This window comes from Alnus glutinosa, chromosome 7 (assembly GCF_958979055.1).
Source record: "Alnus glutinosa chromosome 7, dhAlnGlut1.1, whole genome shotgun sequence".
NCBI lineage: Eukaryota > Viridiplantae > Streptophyta > Magnoliopsida > Fagales > Betulaceae > Alnus > Alnus glutinosa.
Genome location: NC_084892.1, coordinates 29,583,580 through 29,600,998, shown reverse-complemented (window position 1 = coordinate 29,600,998; position 17,419 = coordinate 29,583,580). Strand labels below are relative to the sequence as shown.

General features: G+C 35.9%; 2 protein-coding genes and 1 long non-coding RNA gene across 8 annotated transcripts; 1 reads left to right on the top strand and 2 right to left on the bottom strand.

Annotated features, from left to right (window-relative positions):
* Window positions 1-511: 511 nt before the first annotated feature.
* LOC133873021 (peroxidase 2-like) lies at window positions 512-2,083 on the bottom strand. Its single transcript, XM_062310729.1, has 3 exons — window positions 1,763-2,083; window positions 1,447-1,641; window positions 512-1,210 (listed from the first exon to the last, which is right to left on the bottom strand). The coding sequence occupies exons 1-3, from the start codon at window positions 1,970-1,972 to the stop codon at window positions 653-655; spliced, it is 963 nt and encodes a 320-aa protein (XP_062166713.1). The 5' UTR covers window positions 1,973-2,083; the 3' UTR covers window positions 512-652.
* Window positions 2,084-6,784: 4,701 nt separating this feature from the next.
* On the top strand, window positions 6,785-8,385 carry LOC133873070 (uncharacterized). The gene is made up of 2 exons (XR_009901105.1): window positions 6,785-7,157; window positions 7,290-8,385. It is a non-coding gene; the product is annotated as an uncharacterized LOC133873070 (long non-coding RNA).
* Window positions 8,386-9,959: 1,574 nt separating this feature from the next.
* On the bottom strand, window positions 9,960-16,236 carry LOC133874307 (aspartate aminotransferase, mitochondrial-like). 6 transcript variants are annotated; one of them, XR_009901235.1, is made up of 11 exons: window positions 15,844-16,236; window positions 15,599-15,684; window positions 15,159-15,365; window positions 14,937-15,042; window positions 14,041-14,145; window positions 13,778-13,950; window positions 13,297-13,456; window positions 13,095-13,190; window positions 12,878-12,972; window positions 11,389-11,573; window positions 9,960-10,501 (listed from the first exon to the last, which is right to left on the bottom strand). XR_009901235.1 is itself a non-coding variant. In XM_062312201.1 (11 exons), the coding sequence occupies exons 1-11, from the start codon at window positions 16,012-16,014 to the stop codon at window positions 11,565-11,567; spliced, it is 1,233 nt and encodes a 410-aa protein (XP_062168185.1). In that variant the 5' UTR covers window positions 16,015-16,236; the 3' UTR covers window positions 10,516-11,564. The 6 variants fall into 6 exon arrangements, 4 of the variants coding, with proteins under 4 accessions (XP_062168185.1, XP_062168184.1, XP_062168182.1 ...); XR_009901236.1 differs by lacking the exon at window positions 9,960-10,501 and adding an exon at window positions 10,516-11,297; XM_062312201.1 differs by lacking the exon at window positions 9,960-10,501 and adding an exon at window positions 12,698-12,722 and having other exon boundaries at window positions 10,516-11,573.
* Between the last annotated feature and the right edge of the window lie 1,183 nt (window positions 16,237-17,419).

Sequence of the window (17,419 nt, the reverse complement as noted above, 5' to 3'; positions counted from 1 at the left end):
TAATGTATCCATTTTATGGTCCAAATCAAATTTTATAGATAAAATAAGGGTGTTTATATTTTCACATGGTGTATATACAATTGCCATGCCATTTAAAATTTCAAATAACATGACATCTTATAAATTGTTCAATGCAACAAAATAAGATTATAACAGTAAAATGAATCACCTTCGTTTCACCTATTTCTTTTGGGTTCAAAGGAAAACCCTAATTGATCACATGTGAACCATTTAAGAAAGCTTACTAAGCAAATTAAGGGCGGGCTAGAGCAGGCAGGAAACCACTTAAGACCTATGAGTTTAGATATAACCCATGGGTCACTCCGTGAGATTAGAGATTTAAATATTCAATTAAAGCCTACGTAGTTCTTTCTTAATGATTTTCTTATTAGTGACTAAAAAATGGCGATATTTATGGAGACAGTAAATACAATATATATATATATATATATATATATATATGTTATTGAGATACATATAATCACATCATGTGGTCATGTTTGATAAAGACTTTTACAAATAAACAACGTACTTCAAATAGAAAATACTTTTCAAAATACAAAAATTATTTTGGTCTTTAATCGTGTTACATCGAGTACTTTTTCAAACAAAACAATTAACAAAGGTATAAATATAGGTCATGCAATTCAACTTATTGGTTCACTTTGCTACAGCTCAGGCGGATTTCTCCTTGATACCCCGTCAGTGGTTTTATATTGCCCATTTTCACCATGGACTTGGCAAAATCCTGCCAAAAAGCAATGGGATATGAGCTATACTTGTTCACTAACGGATCTGTGCAGCCTCCACTGAACAGTGCCTGATCCGAGTGGAGAAGCCCCTTCTGCTGAACCAAGTTATTGAAGTATGCTGTGTCAAAATATGCCGGTGTTGGGTCCAAGGAAGCAAGGTTTGAGTCTCCATCATTGGTTTTTTTTGGACATGTGGATTTAAGCTTTTCTGCAAATGCTTCGTCGATGTTTGTCTCATTGTAAATGCGGTCCCTAAAGGTAAGGCACCGTGCAAACCCTAGGGTGTGGCCACCGGTGAGCACGACAAGGTCTGTCTCATCGAGGCCTTGCTTTTTGAAGTTGTCAATCAATTCGGGGAGGTTCATGTTCGACAGCGGGAGGTCGGCGTTGGCTGTAGTCCTGCTGGCTGTGGTTGAGTCTCTCCTCCCTAGTTGCACCTCCCATGCTGGCCCTCCAAGCTGCAGATGCAATATTCACACGTTCACATTTATAGTAAAATTGATCATAATATTCCAACTTAATTATTATTACTTTTCAAACTATTTACTCCATGTAATATGAATATGTCTTATTTTTGCGAGAAAATGAATATTTGCTTTTGTGATAGCTCAAAAAGAATTAAGAGTAATGTAATTATTTAGTAGACTATATTAACATTAATAACCAAAAGGGTTAATGATGCAAGAGTACGAACCGCAACGACAGAGTCACGAGCAGCGACAGCCAATATATCTGCACATGAGACCACCGGACCTCCACAGGCTTTGTCGACCTCGGACTTGATATTGTCCACCACCTCAAATCCTCGGATGGAATTGTTACTGGCAATTGCAGTTTTCTCGCTGTCAATGGTGGGTGTAGAATCAAGAAGAACTGAACCATCACAACCCTGCAGCATTTATATATATCATAAAAGGATAAGGTTTTTGAAATATTATGGAAATTGAAGAGCATACAACTACGGTTAGTCCAAGATTAGACGAGAAGAAGCGAAACATTGTAGTTCGTACGTTAACAAAGCAATCGTGGAAATGGAGACGTAGTAAAGAACCGCCCATGCGTCGCTCTTTGTATATTGCCGTCCGGACAGCACTTTGGATAGTCGACAAAGCATGTGGACAAGAATTGTCGTAGAAATTGGGAGAAAGCTGTGAGAAAGCTGTGGTTGCAAGAGCCAACAAGACAAAGGCACGGACACAGAAAAGACTACCTGAAGCCATATCTAATAGCTCTAGTAATTTTTTTTTTTTTTTGAAGGAAATAGCTCTAGTAATTAAGCTTTGAATCTGTCGTGACTATGTATTGATCCTAGGCTTTGGGTACCTTTGGCTTGCTTGGTTTTGGTATTTATAGGAAGAAATAGAGACTTAAAGGCTAGTTATTTTCTTGGATTCGGTCAAGAGAGCTAGGAAGCTTCGTGTATCAGCTCAACTGCCCAGGTCATCATTTAAATATACTAAAATGTGATTAGAAAAAGTATTACATGAAAACTTCTTAATTTCAACTGGAATTGTATTGAATAGGTTAAAATATTAATTAATTAAACAATTAAATGTATAATTTTCTTTGAGTTTTGAGATAAGTTATGATTTAACTAAAAGCTTATATATGGCATGTTTGGGTAAGATTTTTTTTCAAATACTTTTCATATACTGTTTTTTAAAATTTCAAATTCTACTCAAATTTTATCCGAAGTTTTTGTAATTTTGTCTTAGAATTAATCAATATATTATCAAACCATAAATACCGGACAGGGATATATACTAACTATTTATAAGTTTGACAAGTCGATGAGACAGCTAGGGCCTACAATTTATTTCAAAAAGATTAAATCAATAGGGTATTTCTTATGGATTAGGATCTCTACAATTTTAAAAAAAATTGAAATTATCAAATTATATGAATTCGAGCCATTTTTTACATTGAATAACGTAAAAAATGTTACATATTAAATAAATAACATGTTATCGAGACAAAAAAAAAAAAAAAAAAAATTAAAAGGCTTTTTCTTCACTTTTAAAGTGACGCTTCTTATTTACTAAATCAAAAGACAGTTTTTGCTAAAAGCTTTTATACGACATAAAGTGTAAGAACCTGATAAAAATATACTCAATTCTTATAGTTTACATATCTGGTTTTTAATATGTATCATTTTTCATGCAGTTCGAGATATATGAAACGACTTAAATTCACATAATTTGATAATCTCAAATTTTTTTTAAATTGTAAGGAACCATTGGGTACGGTCATAAATGTCATTAGACCATGTCCAAGAAAGTGAAGAAACTAGTAGCTTATGCATGCAGTACTTGGACATAGTCAACTGTGATTGCAAAGACCGACTAATTCCATATTATGCATACACGTAAATGTTCGATCGGATTATAAATAATTCCTGCTCCTATCAACAAAATAATTAGTGCTATACATTAATATTTCCTAGAGTCTACCTAAACCAAATGCGACACAGTCTATACGTATATATTAATGGAAAAACCCAGCCATTGATCGAGTTGATCTATTCCAAAAGCCTAGATTACCAAAATTATTGGCTTATTGACAATTTCTCCCTTTTTTGGGTTGAATATTTCATTGATAGGGCCAGTGGCGGACAAGGTAATTGACATTGGAGAGGCCAATAAATATAATTTAAAATAAAAATTAAATAATTTATTACACAATGTGTATCACAATAGCAGACAATATGCGGCATCCATTGTAGAATAATACTTAAGCCAAGATGAAAATTGTGTGAACCACGAAACTTGAAAACGACGGGGATGATTTTCTGGTCTAGAAAGTGGATAGTCTGGAAGAAAATGTTGATGTGGACGCGCTTTCAAATAAGCCATTCTTATTTCATCACGTCAATTGATTTGATAATCCCACATCGGATGACGTTTTCCTAGATCTCATTCTATAAAAAAAAGCATCAACTTCATTAACATTAAGCGTGGAGGATTTAAAAGGAATCTGTTGAGCTTCCACAATTAGAGATTCATAAGGATGTTCTTCAACTTCAACCCTTTGAGATTTAAAAGGACGTTTTTTGAGATTTGAAGTTTCAGCATTAAAATTCAATGGTAGATTACTTTCTGGAGCACCAACTTTTTTTCTTTTAAAAAATGACTCGATAATTTTAAACTTTGATATGCTTGATGAACCTAAATTTTTCAAGTTAAATTACAACCCCATAATTGACAATCAAAGTTAAAAAAAAAAAAAAAAAAAAAAAAAAAAAAAAAAAAAATCGGAGTCTAACAATCATAAAATCTTAAAAAAAAAAAAAGAAAAAAAAAAGTCTATATAACCCTAAACTAAAAAAAAATCTGAAAAACTAAAAATTTTAAAACTAACATCATTCATAATTTTATATATAACCCAAAAAAGAGAGAAAAATTTGAAAATTTGAATAGAGAGATTACCTTGTGGCTTGTAGACAAGATCATAACAAGTATTGAGCTTAGTAGAGAAGCAATGCCCAAAAATGGTGAAAAATCTCTTGTCCTCTTCCCTTTTTTGCTCTTCAACACCAGCAAAAGAGTGCTGCCTTGACTCGTGAGAGTGCTGGTGAGTGATGCTTGTGGCTGTGGTGGAAAAGGAAGTTTGGGATAGGAAGTCTTGAAGTGAAACTCAGAAATTGTGGAAGCTGGCATTTTTTTAAAGAAATTTTTTTAGAGTTCTATGAGAAGGTTTTTTTTTTTTTTTCATTAAAAAATGTTAGTTTTGAGGTTTGTAGGTGTTGAAGAGCAGAAGAGGGAAGAGGACAAGAGGTTTTTCACCATTTTTGGGCATTGCTTTTCCACTAAGCTCAATACTTGTGATGATCTTGTCTACAAGCCACAAGGTAATCTTTCTATTCAAATTTTCAGAATTTTTTTTAGTTTTGGGTTATATATGAAATTATGAATGATGTTAGTTTCAGAATTTTTAGTTTTTCAGATATTTTTTTTTTTTTTAGTTTAGGGTTATATAGATTATTATTATTTTTTTTTTAAAATTTTTTTTAATTTTTTTTTTTATAATTTTGATTGTCTCTTATGGAGTTGTAATTTAACTTGAAAAATTTAGGTTTATCAAGCATGTCAAATTTAAAACTATCGAGTCATTCTTTAAAAGAAAAGAAGTTGATGTTTGAGAAAGTAATTCACCATTGAATTTTAATGTTGAAACTTCAAATCTCAAAGAACGTCCTCTTAAATCTCAAAGGGTTGAAGTTGAAAAATATCCTTATGAATCTCTAATTGTGGAAGCTCGATCAAGAGATTCCTTTTAAATTCTCCACGCTTAATGTTAACGAAGTTGATGCTTTTTCTATAGAATGAGATCCGGGAAAACGTCTTCCGATGTGGGACTATCCAATCAATCGACGTGATGAAATAAGAATGGCTTATTTGAAAGCGCGTCCATATCAACATTTTCGTCAAGACTATCCACTTTCTAGACCAGAAAATCATCCTCGTCGTTTTCAAGCTTCGTGGGTCACACAATTTCCATCTTAGCTTGAGTATTCTCCTACTACGGATGCCGCATATTGTTTGCCATTAATGTGATACACATTGTGTGACAAATTATTTAATTTCTATTTTAAATTATGTTTATCAGCCCCTCTAATGTCAATTACTTGGGTCTGCCACTGATTAAGTAGGTAGGCTATTGACTATTAGTGAGGCCAAACTTGAGAGTTCCAAGTCTGGAAGACCAAAAAACAGTATACTAAATTTTATTTTAATTTTTTTTTTTTTTTTTTCAGGAGCCAACAGGAGCCACGGCCTTACTGACCCTATTATAAGTCCGCCCTTGCATAGGGTTTTATCTATATATATATATATATATATATATATATATATATATATATATATATATATATATATATATATATATATATATATATATATATATATAGATAACAAGTGTACGTACAATGCAACGCTCATGTCTCTATGCCTTTGGCGTGGTTCTACATGCAGCATAATTAAGAAGAAGTTAATATCCATTCTAATTGATTATAATTTTAAAGACTTGGTTTACATGGATAATTTTTTTTTTTTTCCATCAACCGTTTTTAATGAGAGCAGAATCCTTTTAAGAAAATTTAAATTCACACAGAAAAGCTAGCTTTTTTTTTTTTTTTTTTTTTTTTTTTTTTTTTTTTTTTTTTTGACGTGAGCTACCTCCTTAATTAGACGTGGCAAGTTCAATGTTGAAAGAGCATTTCCCTGTGTTTTTTGGTCGCATAATATCTTCTCAAAAACAAATTGTAATTAAAAAGCGTGTGCCAAGAGGGCCATGGCTAAGATTTCTCTTAATCAAAATCAGAAGAGAATCGAGCTTCTTTAAAGAATGGATAATATAATGAATCCGGCCATTTTATGATTCAAATTAAATTTTATAGATTTAATGGTGTTTTTGTTGGCATATATTATATATGTTGTCGCGTTATTTAAAATTTAAAAGAGTAGATACTTGATCCATTTTATGATCCAAATTAAATTTTACAGATTTAATAACATTTATATTTCTACGAGTAATGTTAGAAGTTACTCTTACCCGTAAACCTTCGTTGATATTTCACCTATTTTATTAGATTTTGGGTTCGAGGAAAAACCCTTATTGATCATAGGCCCGTGAACCACTTAAGAAAGCTTGAGCAAATTAAGGAAGGGCTAGAGTAGGCAAGAAATCACTTAAGACCTATGACTTTAGATATAACCCATGGGTCACTTTGTGAGATTAGAGATTTAAAAGTTCAAAGGCCAATTAGTTCTTGCTTAATTATTTTCTTAATAGTGACAAAAAAATTAACGATATTTATGGAGACAGTACATACATACATACATAAGCACCTATTTTATCTTTTAAAAAGTCCAATTGAGATACATATGGAATATATAAAATTACGCATTGTCATGTTTGACAATGACTTTGTTTAGAAATAAACAACCTAAAATATAAAATATTCCTCAAAACGCCATAAACATTTTGGTCTTTAATTATCTTATATTTGATACTTTTTCAAACAAAAAAAATAAGAGAATGAGATGTGCAATACATCCTCCCCATGTCCTTATTCCATCATCCCACTTTTGAAGATCACCATTAAATCTGTAGAGATCGTTTTTCTAAGTACTGATATCGGTCATACAATTCAACTTATTGGTTCACTTTCTTGCGGATGAAGCGAGTTTCACCATGATTCCCCGTTAATGGTTTTATATTGCCCATCTTCAACATGGACTTGGCAAAATCCTGCCAAAAAGCAATGGGATATGAGCTGCACTTGTTCACCGGCGGATCTCTGCAGCCTCCACTGAACAGTGCTTGATCGGAGTGGAGAAGCCCCTTCTGCTGTACCAAGTTTGTGAAATATACCGTGTCAAGCTATCTGCATACTTGTTGGTGCAGGTGAGTCTCATAAAAACTCTCTCGTATTTACTGTATGAATTGCTAGTAATTAAACCGGACAAGTATATTTGGGTTTCTAGCTAGTTGCAACTGGCCGGTCTTGATCATTTTTGACTTTTGCTTAATTTACAGGAAGATCGTGGGGAATGGTCAAGATGGTTGGATGCGAAATAGATCAAGCTTTGTCATTAAAACAACTTGAGGTCGAAAATATATATATATTCGTACACACTGAATATATACGTTGTGTGCTAGTCTTATATATGTTCCGAAATATACAAAGCTAAGGTACGTGGGTGTCTTCTAGCTTCTCCCATCTTCATATCCTGACGAAGTCAGTGAATCCCCCATCAATCTCAAATGTTCAGTGGCAGCTCTGAGCTTCCCCAAAGCTGCCCTTCAAATCAAGCAGGACGACAAGTTCTTCTCCAGGCTTTTATCCAAAGAAAGCTCCAGGGCAAACCCTTCTCTCAGAGTGTATTCTGGAGGAGCATCCGGCGCTGTTCCATTCATGTGGGAATCTCAGCCTGGCACGCCTAAACATGCATTTTCTGACACCGCCCTTCCCTCTTACTCCACCTCCCGCCTATCGTTGCACTTCCAAGAAGAAACCCATCAAGAACCACTCAAGATCCAATCTTTTACACGCCTTATTCCTAAAAATCAGTCCTAAAAAGTCGATCAATGTCTCACCTTACCCATCTCCATCAACATCCTCATCGTCCCTGTCATCATCAAAGTTTGCTCCAATCAGTACACCTACCAAGTACCACGGAAGGAGGCGAGTTTTTAGCCAGAGCAGCTCATCCTTCGAATCCAGGGAAGATGATGAAGGACAGACCGTCGGATCACCAACTTCAACATTGTGTTTCAGGGGTATTGGGCGTCGAAGCTGCTACCGGTTTTGAGAATAAAGAAAAAGCCTTTTTCGTAAAAGTTGGGCAATGGATCTAGCTAGGTACGACTGCCTATAGATTTCCCATATGTTTTTCATGATTAAGCTTTAGGCTGTCTAAGTTGTTCTGTTGTAGTAACTTGCAGTTCTTACGATCGATATGAAGCAAACTTTCTGAAATGTATGATGGTGAAGTTTGTTTATACAAAAAAAATAAGGAGTTGGCTTTCAAGATTCATTGTATCTAAACCATGTAATTTTTCATTAACACAACTCATCTCTTCCTTCTCCTTCAAATCTGAAATGTGAGACTAGAGGGGGACAATTTGTATTCGTGTACATGTTAAGTTCAGATCATTTCAAAGCATGAGTATAAGAGTATTAATCATATATGGTTTAGTAAATATTTAACTAAAAAACATATTCTTCTATTTTAGTTACTAATTTTTCCAAAATACCTATATCTGGATCATCATTAATTTTAACTATCTACTTTCATTTTTTTTTTTCATTTAATTTAATTAATTAATTAATTTTTTTTATCACCTACTCTTATCTAAATTTGTTAAGCACCGTAACAGCTCAACAAATCATTAACTATTTTAACTAGCCAGATGTGGAGCTTTATTGGAAACTTTTTGCTACAAAATTACCCAAAATAACATTTTAGCTATTTTGGTTAACCCAATGGAGTGCTAACTATATAAGTTAATCTTAACTCAACCCATTTAATTAAATATATTAGACCCCACAACTCTAACCCGCGAATTATGTGTTGAGTTCGCGAGATGTTTAAAACATTGTCAGTCGTAAATGTCATGTGTCAGGTTCAGGTTCTATCGAGACATGGATATAATAGAACTATATAGGTCAACTCTAACCCGATTTGACATAAATTTTCTGCAAACTGGGTTGTAGGAACTCCTACAACCCTACAACCTAAGCTTTAAAAAAGTGACATGTATTAATTAGCATGTGAGAAACACATATTTTTTAAATGACATTAATAAGAAAGCTTTTACTTCTCACATGCTTAAATGACGCATGTCATATTTTATAGGCTGGGTTCTAGCAACTCTTATAACCCAATTTGTAGAAAATTTTATATCCAACCCGACCTATGTAATTAAACGGGTCAAACCACTCAACCTTAACCTGCTAATTTCATGTTAGCATGGTTTTGTATTGAGTTCGTAGATCGTGTAAAAAATTGTCAATCTTATCACCAAGACACATGAAATTGGTTAAAATGTGGCTGAATTTGGTATATGATCAAACCAGTGAAATAGACCTAGCTCAATGAAGTTGAAAATTAAGAATATACCGTTCTACTACGTACTATCATATCCCCTATATTGTTTTCATTATTTTCTTATTTTTAATTAATTTATTGGGTGTTTAGTTGTCTTTTTAGTATTTTCCATTGTTCAGAGATCCATCAGTTCGAAGGAAGTAGATTGGATCATCCAACACCTTTTCAACCTTGATATAATTAGGACACTGGCATCTCGTGGTGTAGTACTTTCCCAGAAGCAACAGCAACTACTCTCTGTGGGGGTTTATTAATTTGGTTGAGTTCATTGTCGGAAAACATGTCTTTTTTTTCTTTTTTTCATGCATTTACATGTGCCTCTAATTTGTCTTTCTTTCCATGGTTATTTAATGCAAAGAGGAAGATGGGTCTCTGTTCCTATCAACATATTTAATTCTGCATGAGCGCATTGTCTGGAATCTTTTGGTTCTAGTGCTTTGTCCTCATCACGTACAGAAAGTTTGTCTCATTTTTTAAGGAGCAAAGCTGTTTACGGGGATAAGGAGTTTTTTTTATATTTTTAAAGAGATACATGATCAACTAATTACAACAGGAAATAAAAAATACAAATAAAATAGGATCTGGGCAACCCAAAAATTAAACTACGAATGAATATACGCAGAGTCAATGCTTCCAAAGATGTGGGTCATTTGACTCGAGACACGAATGCCACAAAGTCGGAGTCACCAGTAAAGGTTATTTGACAAGTGTATTAAGTCACAAGGATTCAACCACAAAAACAGTGGTGAACACTGGGAGAGGGGTACAACAAAAAAAAAAACCAAAAATACAATAAAAAAAATACAAACAGCAGGAACTAAACAGGTTGGGTGTGAAGTTGGGTGGGAGCCGTTCCTGGAGGCGCGTGAGAAACACGAGCTGTCCAAGGGCGGCCTCTCAACAACAGGGAGAAACGGAATCTTTTGGAGCCGCCGGGGGTTGAAACGGAAGGTGGAGGAAGACGCAGGCGTGAGCTCCACGAGCCGGTTGAAAGGAAGAACAATCGGGCGCGTGGGAAGCACGCGCCGACATCCAGGCAGCGATGGAGATGGACGAGACCACCGGCAGACTCCTGAAACTTCGGAGAACCCGTTGCCGAGGAGCATATCTTGAGAGGGAGGATGGAGGTGAGATGATCTAAGTCCAAAAAACCAAACACCAAACACCAAATATTAAAATCCTCAAAACATGGTAGGTGATGGGGGATAGGCCGGAGAGACGCTATTGGTTAGAGGAAAGCAAGTACAAAATTGGAAAATTGGAAGATAAAACTGGTGCAAAGCCGACTCGGGAATGGAACATCCGGTGCAAAGCCCACTTTGGATTCAGAGAGAAAACTCTCAAATTTATTGGTTGATGGGGAAGAAGGGCGGGTGGGTGGATGGGAGAGGGAGATGAGGATGAAGGGGCAAAGGGGATGGAAGCTTTCCCTCCCATGGTGGAAACAACAGCAAAATGGGGAAGTCAGTCGTGCTAAAATCGCTTTAGAGAGAAGTGAGAGCTTCTCTCTCTAGCTGGGACAAGGAGTTAAGTTTCGACTCAAGACCTCTATTCTAATACCATGTTAAATTATTGTATTAAAAAGTAATTGATTTAATAATTTAATTAATATTCTCTACATATGTGCCGGAATAAATCTCGAGCTGCTCAAGCACATGCCTGAACAAGTGAGTTCCATTGAGATCTCTCTGGTCCCTAATGCAGAGAAATCAACATTTTGTAATTCAATAAACAAATTGTAGCTGCTTTCACAGCATAAGATGCTTACTGGCCCTTCAGTTTCGTAGCAAATGATGCTGCCGTATCATTTGTCAGCATTTTCCACTGGCGGCTATGTATGATTTTCTTCATACAATTGCAGTTTATATGAAAGTTATTTCCTTAATGATTGAACAGAAGAAAAGCCAATGACACAAAACCAAGCTACCTTTGTCTGTCTCATCAACCAAGAAAATCGTAGCACGTCTCAGAAGATTTTGGTGTTTGCAATTTTAATCGAGGAAGAAGAGGCTGGAGAACCTTACCAAATTCAAACCTCTCTCGTTATCTAATTTGTCGGCAGCTCTGCAGCTATCACGTGCACGCGGGCCATCATCATTTGTATGGGATAAATTTCACACAAAATAACGACCTCCTGATACTTTATCATTTTTCTCTCGCCAGGATGGGAATCCCATCAAGATTTGCAGTATAACCTATGCTACAAATCCTGCAACAGAAGGTTGGACAAGATGGAACTAATTTATAGCTTTTCCTTTGGGGGAATAAGAGAAAAGGACAGCCAAGAGTACTACAATTTTTATAATAAATATCTTATGAACTGACATAACAGTTTACGTGACATTCACCATGTTAGTCACTAAATAATTAAATTGATTATGGCTGATGCAACATTATCACGTGAACTTCTACGCCTAAACATTTTACTTATATACTCATTTTCATGCTATCTCTGCCTTAGGAGCCAGAGCATTTCTGAGGTACTGAATTCCTATCATATCAAGAGCGGGGTTAACTCATCAAGTTATTAGAAGTTTTGAACCAGAATGTATTGTACAAGTTGCATGGATATAAACCATTCACGCACGTAGATTCACATAATGAATTTTCCAAATCTGAATACAAGTACTTGTATCAATCTGTATTGGAATCTTGGGTTTATAAGAGTCAAAAGAGTTAACATCTTGAACTATTTTAGCACATAACCTTAACTCAAACCTATATCAATGGCTTTAAACCTTTTTATGTTATAAGTAAAGCAAATTCATTAAAAGCTAAGGAGTGCAACCCAAGTACACTAGACGTATACAAGATAAGAATATCCAACAGATTAAGAACAATGAAAGAGATAACAAAAATCTACAAAGCTAGAGCTATTGGGAAGGGCATTCAATGGCTTTAAACCTAACAATGTTAAATTAGTTACTTGCTCTTATTATTACTGCCCGATCTGAAATTTGACTACCTAACCAATCACACCACAGAGGTGTGAATATTCCAACAAAGTGTTTAGATAACTAGGTTGGCAGTGGAACAAGAAGCAAGCAATTTCATCCATTTATCTGTAATCCGGGAAATAAATAATATTATGGTTTCTGCTACAGTTGGTATGATGTAACATCTGATATATGTTTCATGGAGCTTTCCACATTTATACGTTAACACTCAGTTTCTCTCTAGTAAGCAACATCATTTGTAAATGATGGGGTTTTAAGTATCCCAAAAATGAAGCATTAGGTATAAAATGAGATATTAAAGACTGATGTTATAGATATTTGAGGCTTATTGATCATATTTTGTAACTTCATGTATCGCGCTTGCCAAGTAACTCACATTGCTTGTAGTTACACCTGCAATGCTGTCAATGGTGTCATGGTGATGCACACAATTGCAGGTTGGAATAGCTTATGTCAGTATCATATCCATAAAAAATGTAGAACAAAATGGAACAAGAAAACAATGTAAATCATAATTTTAAAAATAAATTTAATCATTTGACTAAAACAAGTATACCTTATTCGTCCATCTCTAGTCATATATATGTGGAATTCCCTTACTAGCCGATCAACCTGATCAGGGGTTAAGCCGGAGAAGCAAAACATCCCAACCTGCAGCATCGTACATAAGCAAAAGATCCCATGAAACCTTACTAATTAAACTCCAGTCACAAAACCACCAAATACTGGCCCAGAACACAACACACACACACCCACCCACCCACCCACCCAACCTGGTTAGATATGTGCTCCCAGTCGAGAGGAGAACCCAACTCCTCAAGACGTTCACGCAGAGTAGCCCGCATTAGTTGAATACGATTTGCCATGACCTTATAATGTTGGGTTAATATTAAAGGAATATTAGGATCTCCCAACTCCAAATGGAAGAGAAAAGAAAAGGAACCAGTATGAAAGAGATAGGCAAGTATACATTACCTTCACCTCTTTGATCCAAAGTGCCTTGGTCTGTGGATCATTTAAGATCGTGGAGACCAGCAAAATACCATGAACAGGAGGATTGCTGTACATTGCCCTGGCAATCTTCTGCAGTTGGCTTTTAACTGCGACTGCTTGCTTCACATCAGCACATAGGACACTAAAATTTTTAAGTAGAGTAAGAAAGAGTGAAGAATGATCAAATCCATTCCAGAGGACAGATTCAGATGGTTGAGTTATTGACCTGATTAACATAATAACACATTGACCTTTGGGTAATACTGCCTCCACCTAAAGACAATGAATAGATATGGGTATGGCAAAGGGCTCCATTGGTCAGTCTCATCCTATTTGTTTTCCAAACTTGTTACATGTACTGCCCATTGCCCATTGATCACATCTATAGTCATTCTCATATGTTTTTAGTCTAACTACTAACAAATCCAGACCTCATACTTTCCAGAACCCATGCTTATCTTACCTGAGACAACCAACTCGGTGTCCGTATAACCCCATGTTTTTGGAAAAGGATTGAGCACAGCCGATCAGATGTCCATCTTCAAGAAAAATACGGATTGCTTGGGCATCCATGTCAAGATCTCCGCTTGCAAAACCTTGATAAGCCATGTCAAAGAAGGGAAAGTGATTCTTTACCTGAAAAATGATGGATGCAAGAGCTAAAGATAACTATGAAGAATTAGAGATACAGAAAAAAGTTGGTAAGCACTACATTTGAAAAATTACCTTAAATTGATATGAGATTTCCCTCCACTGTTCCTCAGTAGGGTCAACCCCAGTTGGGTTGTGAGCACATGGATGAAACAAGAAAAAAGAACCTTCTGGGGCATTCTACACAAACCACCAGACGAAATAAACCAAAGACAGTTAATCATTTCTTTCATTCGACTGTTGTATGAGGTAATATACCGGCAGTCAATTGATAATGTCGGCAAAGCATTATCCATTGGCTTAAGATTCCTGAAGAGGATACTGCATGACTCCATGCTTTGACTCAAAACAACAATTGTACAATGCGTATGGATGAATATGTGCCTTTGGCGTGGTTCTACAGCATAAGAAGTTAATATCCATTCTAATTGGCTATAATTTAAAAGACTTGGTTTACGTGGATAATTTTTTTTTCCATCAACCCCTTTTATTGAGAGCAGAGTCCTTTTAAGAAAATTTATATTCACACAGAAAAGCTCCTTAAGACGTGGCACATCATTGATTAAACAAATGTGCTTCTCTTGTTTGGGTGACATGAGGCCTTGAAATGTTGAAAGAACTTGACATTGACATCTCTTTTCAATCAATACAACCCATGACTAAGGTCCGTTTGAAATTACAATTTCAAAATAGTGGTTCTAAAATGTGCAATTTGAAAAAGCGGTCTTTAAAATTAAAGTCAATTGTTTGGAAAAATCGCAATTTCGAGCTTAAAATCATACGTTTTTTAAAATGCACCCTCTTGCCTACGATTTAAAAACGCAAATTTTTTCACGTTCTCAAATCACAATTTTTTAATAAACACTCCCAAAAAAATTTTTTTTTTTTACGATTTGGTTTAAAATCACACTTTTGATTAGAAAAATTGCAATGCCAAATGCAATCTAACAAGTCCAGGTAGACTCTTATACCTTGACATCATCCATGAGAGCTGCGAAGTCTAAACCCTTTGTAATGGGATTGTAGTACCGGAAGCCTCTTTCTGGAACTTGGGCATCTCTCCATATATTGTGGTGGCTATGCCATTGCACATGATTGAAAGTAATACCATATACATCAGAGGGGAATTATGTAGACCACGAACAGTAAATCAGTAATGCGGAAGGAATTAAAAGGGTAAAGAGCAAACTTACTTGGACCAAGTTGGGTAAGGTAAATAAATTGGTGATCTAGGATAGAAACGCCTCTGAAGCTCAGCAAAGAGACGACACGCACAAGTACCAGAGAGGGCTTGAAGTCCAGCAACCCTCCCTTCTCTTACGACATGGGCATGTGTTCCATAAGCCAGTTTCACACTCTCCTCCACCAACTTTGAAGCCACTGCAGTAGCATTTGACTCCCTAACCACAACCAAATGGCTTTTAAGAAAAATTCAGACTTTTTTAAAGTATCGATTAAAGGATTAAATTCATCATTTTCTATCTCTCTACACTCTTAGGATCGGTACTTCGGTAGTATATAACAGCTGGTCCACAGGTGAACAACTTGAAATTTATCACTATTAGACAATACTGGGAAAGAAACGAAGACAAAAATTAACCTCAAACAAAGAATACCCAAAATCAAAACTCACGGGAACTCGCAAGCAGCAATCTTTGCCTCCGCATTTCGAACACATTGAAGAACAACTGGTTTCCCTTGATCGTCCCTGTAAGCTCCCTGAAATTAGAAATTAAAAAAATGGATCAAACAATATTAAAACAGAGAGAGAGAGAGAGAGAGAGAGAGAGAGAGAGAGAGAGAGAGAGAGAGAGAGAGAGAGAGAGAGAGAGAATTTTCTAGCACCAAAGGCACAATGAAGTGAAGGAAGAACTGTACCACTCCAAGATTGATCTTGTTGGGGTTGGTGTCAGCAAGAAAAGCCTCGGTTACACCAGTGATGGGGTCCTTAGGAGCTGGGCTCACATGCTCCCACCATCCAAAGGCCCTACTTGAGCTTGACATGCACCTCGTTGATCTACTAAATCTTCCTCCCATGAACCTCCACATGATGATGATCGATGATCCTTCACTGAAGCCCTGTGACTGAGTGAATTCGAAGAACCCAAGTTACTCGGTGTAGGTAAAAGAAGGGGTGGGTGGTGGTGACTTGGAGAGCTCCCCTTTTCCATTGTTTTTTCCTGCTCGTCTTCCAGTGTTCCAGTGGGCTCCTTGGTTTTGCAGACTTCTGCTTTCCAAATCCCACGGCATACATTTTCCTATTCGAGGTAATCGTGGTGGCGACTTCTTCGGTGTTAAGGCGACAAGATAGTCTTTGAAATAAGTCGGCAGTAACAGTTTTTACGTCCACATTTTAATTTCGACGCAATTGCTTCTCTCTTCTTCTTTTTTTTCTTCTTTTTTTTTTTTTTTTTTTTTTTAATTTTATTTTATTATTTTTTTTTTTTTAGCGTTTTAAAAATAGAATATCATTAGCTTTAGAACCCTTTTTTTTTCAAAAAAAATAAAATAAAATTAATGAGTGAAACAAGACATTACAGCAACATTTGAAAACAAAATAGGAAAATTACATATTATCAAAACAAAGATTAAAAAAGTTACTTTCTATTACCGTAATCCATAGATTAATTATGTTTTATGCTCCGTTTGTTTCGACATAAAATAATTATGAAAAATGATTTCGACATTTTACGGTGTTTGGTAGGGGCAAAAATAATGGTCAACGAAAATCATTTTCGGTTTGATCGTAAAAGTTTCTTTAATTTTTGAAAAATGATTTACGGTTTTAAAAATTGTAAATCGTTTTCTGAAATTAAATTCTTCGTCCTTGTACGCACGTTTGATATTTGATTGTCAGAATCCGACAATAGTCGGTCGTCAGAATCCAGGCGGCGTCGGAATCTGGCAACATCCGGCCATCGGAATTTTGCCGGCCTTGGAATCCGGCGACATCCGGCCACCGTCGCCGGATGCTGATGGACCAAATTCTGGCTAAAACTGGCCAAAATCCGGCCATGGTCTGAAGCGGGCTGTATCTTGCCAAAATGGCCAGGATCCGGCCGGATCTGGACGGATCCAACCGAATCAAGATGATTCCGGCCGGAATCCGGTCATTTTGGCTAGATCTGGCCAACACATGCTCACCAGAATCCGACAACGGCGACCGGACGTTGCTGGATTCCTGCAACAGTTACATTTTCGCCTTTCGTAATTTTTTCTTGCGAGCCAAACGCTGGAAAATATTTTCGAGAAAATCATTTTTTTTTTAAAATGATTTCGTCGAAAATATTTTACAACGAAAACCATTTTACATCGAAATAAACGGAGCATTAGTGGAAATAGATATTACATCTGATTCCCCTAGTCTCTCCACTTCTTCACGTATGGCTTGGTTTCTTTCTGGAGCAAAGTTTCTTCTTTTTTGCTTGATGGGTCGGTAGTTTGGGTCAACATT

Bases quoted from the DNA above. Each gene is read 5' to 3' on its own strand.
- LOC133873021 (XM_062310729.1), bottom strand. From the start codon at position 1,972: ATGGCTTCAGGTAGTCTTTTCTGTGTCCGTGCCTTTGTCTTGTTGGCT. The intron at 1,642-1,762 runs GTACGAACTACA...TAAATGCTGCAG, and splicing joins TCCACGATTGCTTTGTTAAC to GGTTGTGATGGTTCAGTTCT. The intron at 1,211-1,446 runs GTTCGTACTCTT...TTGCATCTGCAG, and splicing joins CTCGTGACTCTGTCGTTGCG to CTTGGAGGGCCAGCATGGGA.
- LOC133874307 (XM_062312198.1), bottom strand. From the start codon at position 16,014: ATGTGGAGGTTCATGGGAGGAAGATTTAGTAGATCAACGAGGTGCATG. The intron at 15,685-15,843 runs GTACAGTTCTTC...TTCTAATTTCAG, and splicing joins ACAAGATCAATCTTGGAGTG to GGAGCTTACAGGGACGATCA. The intron at 13,951-14,040 runs GTAATTTTTCAA...ATCATTTTTCAG, and splicing joins AAATCTCATATCAATTTAAG to GTAAAGAATCACTTTCCCTT.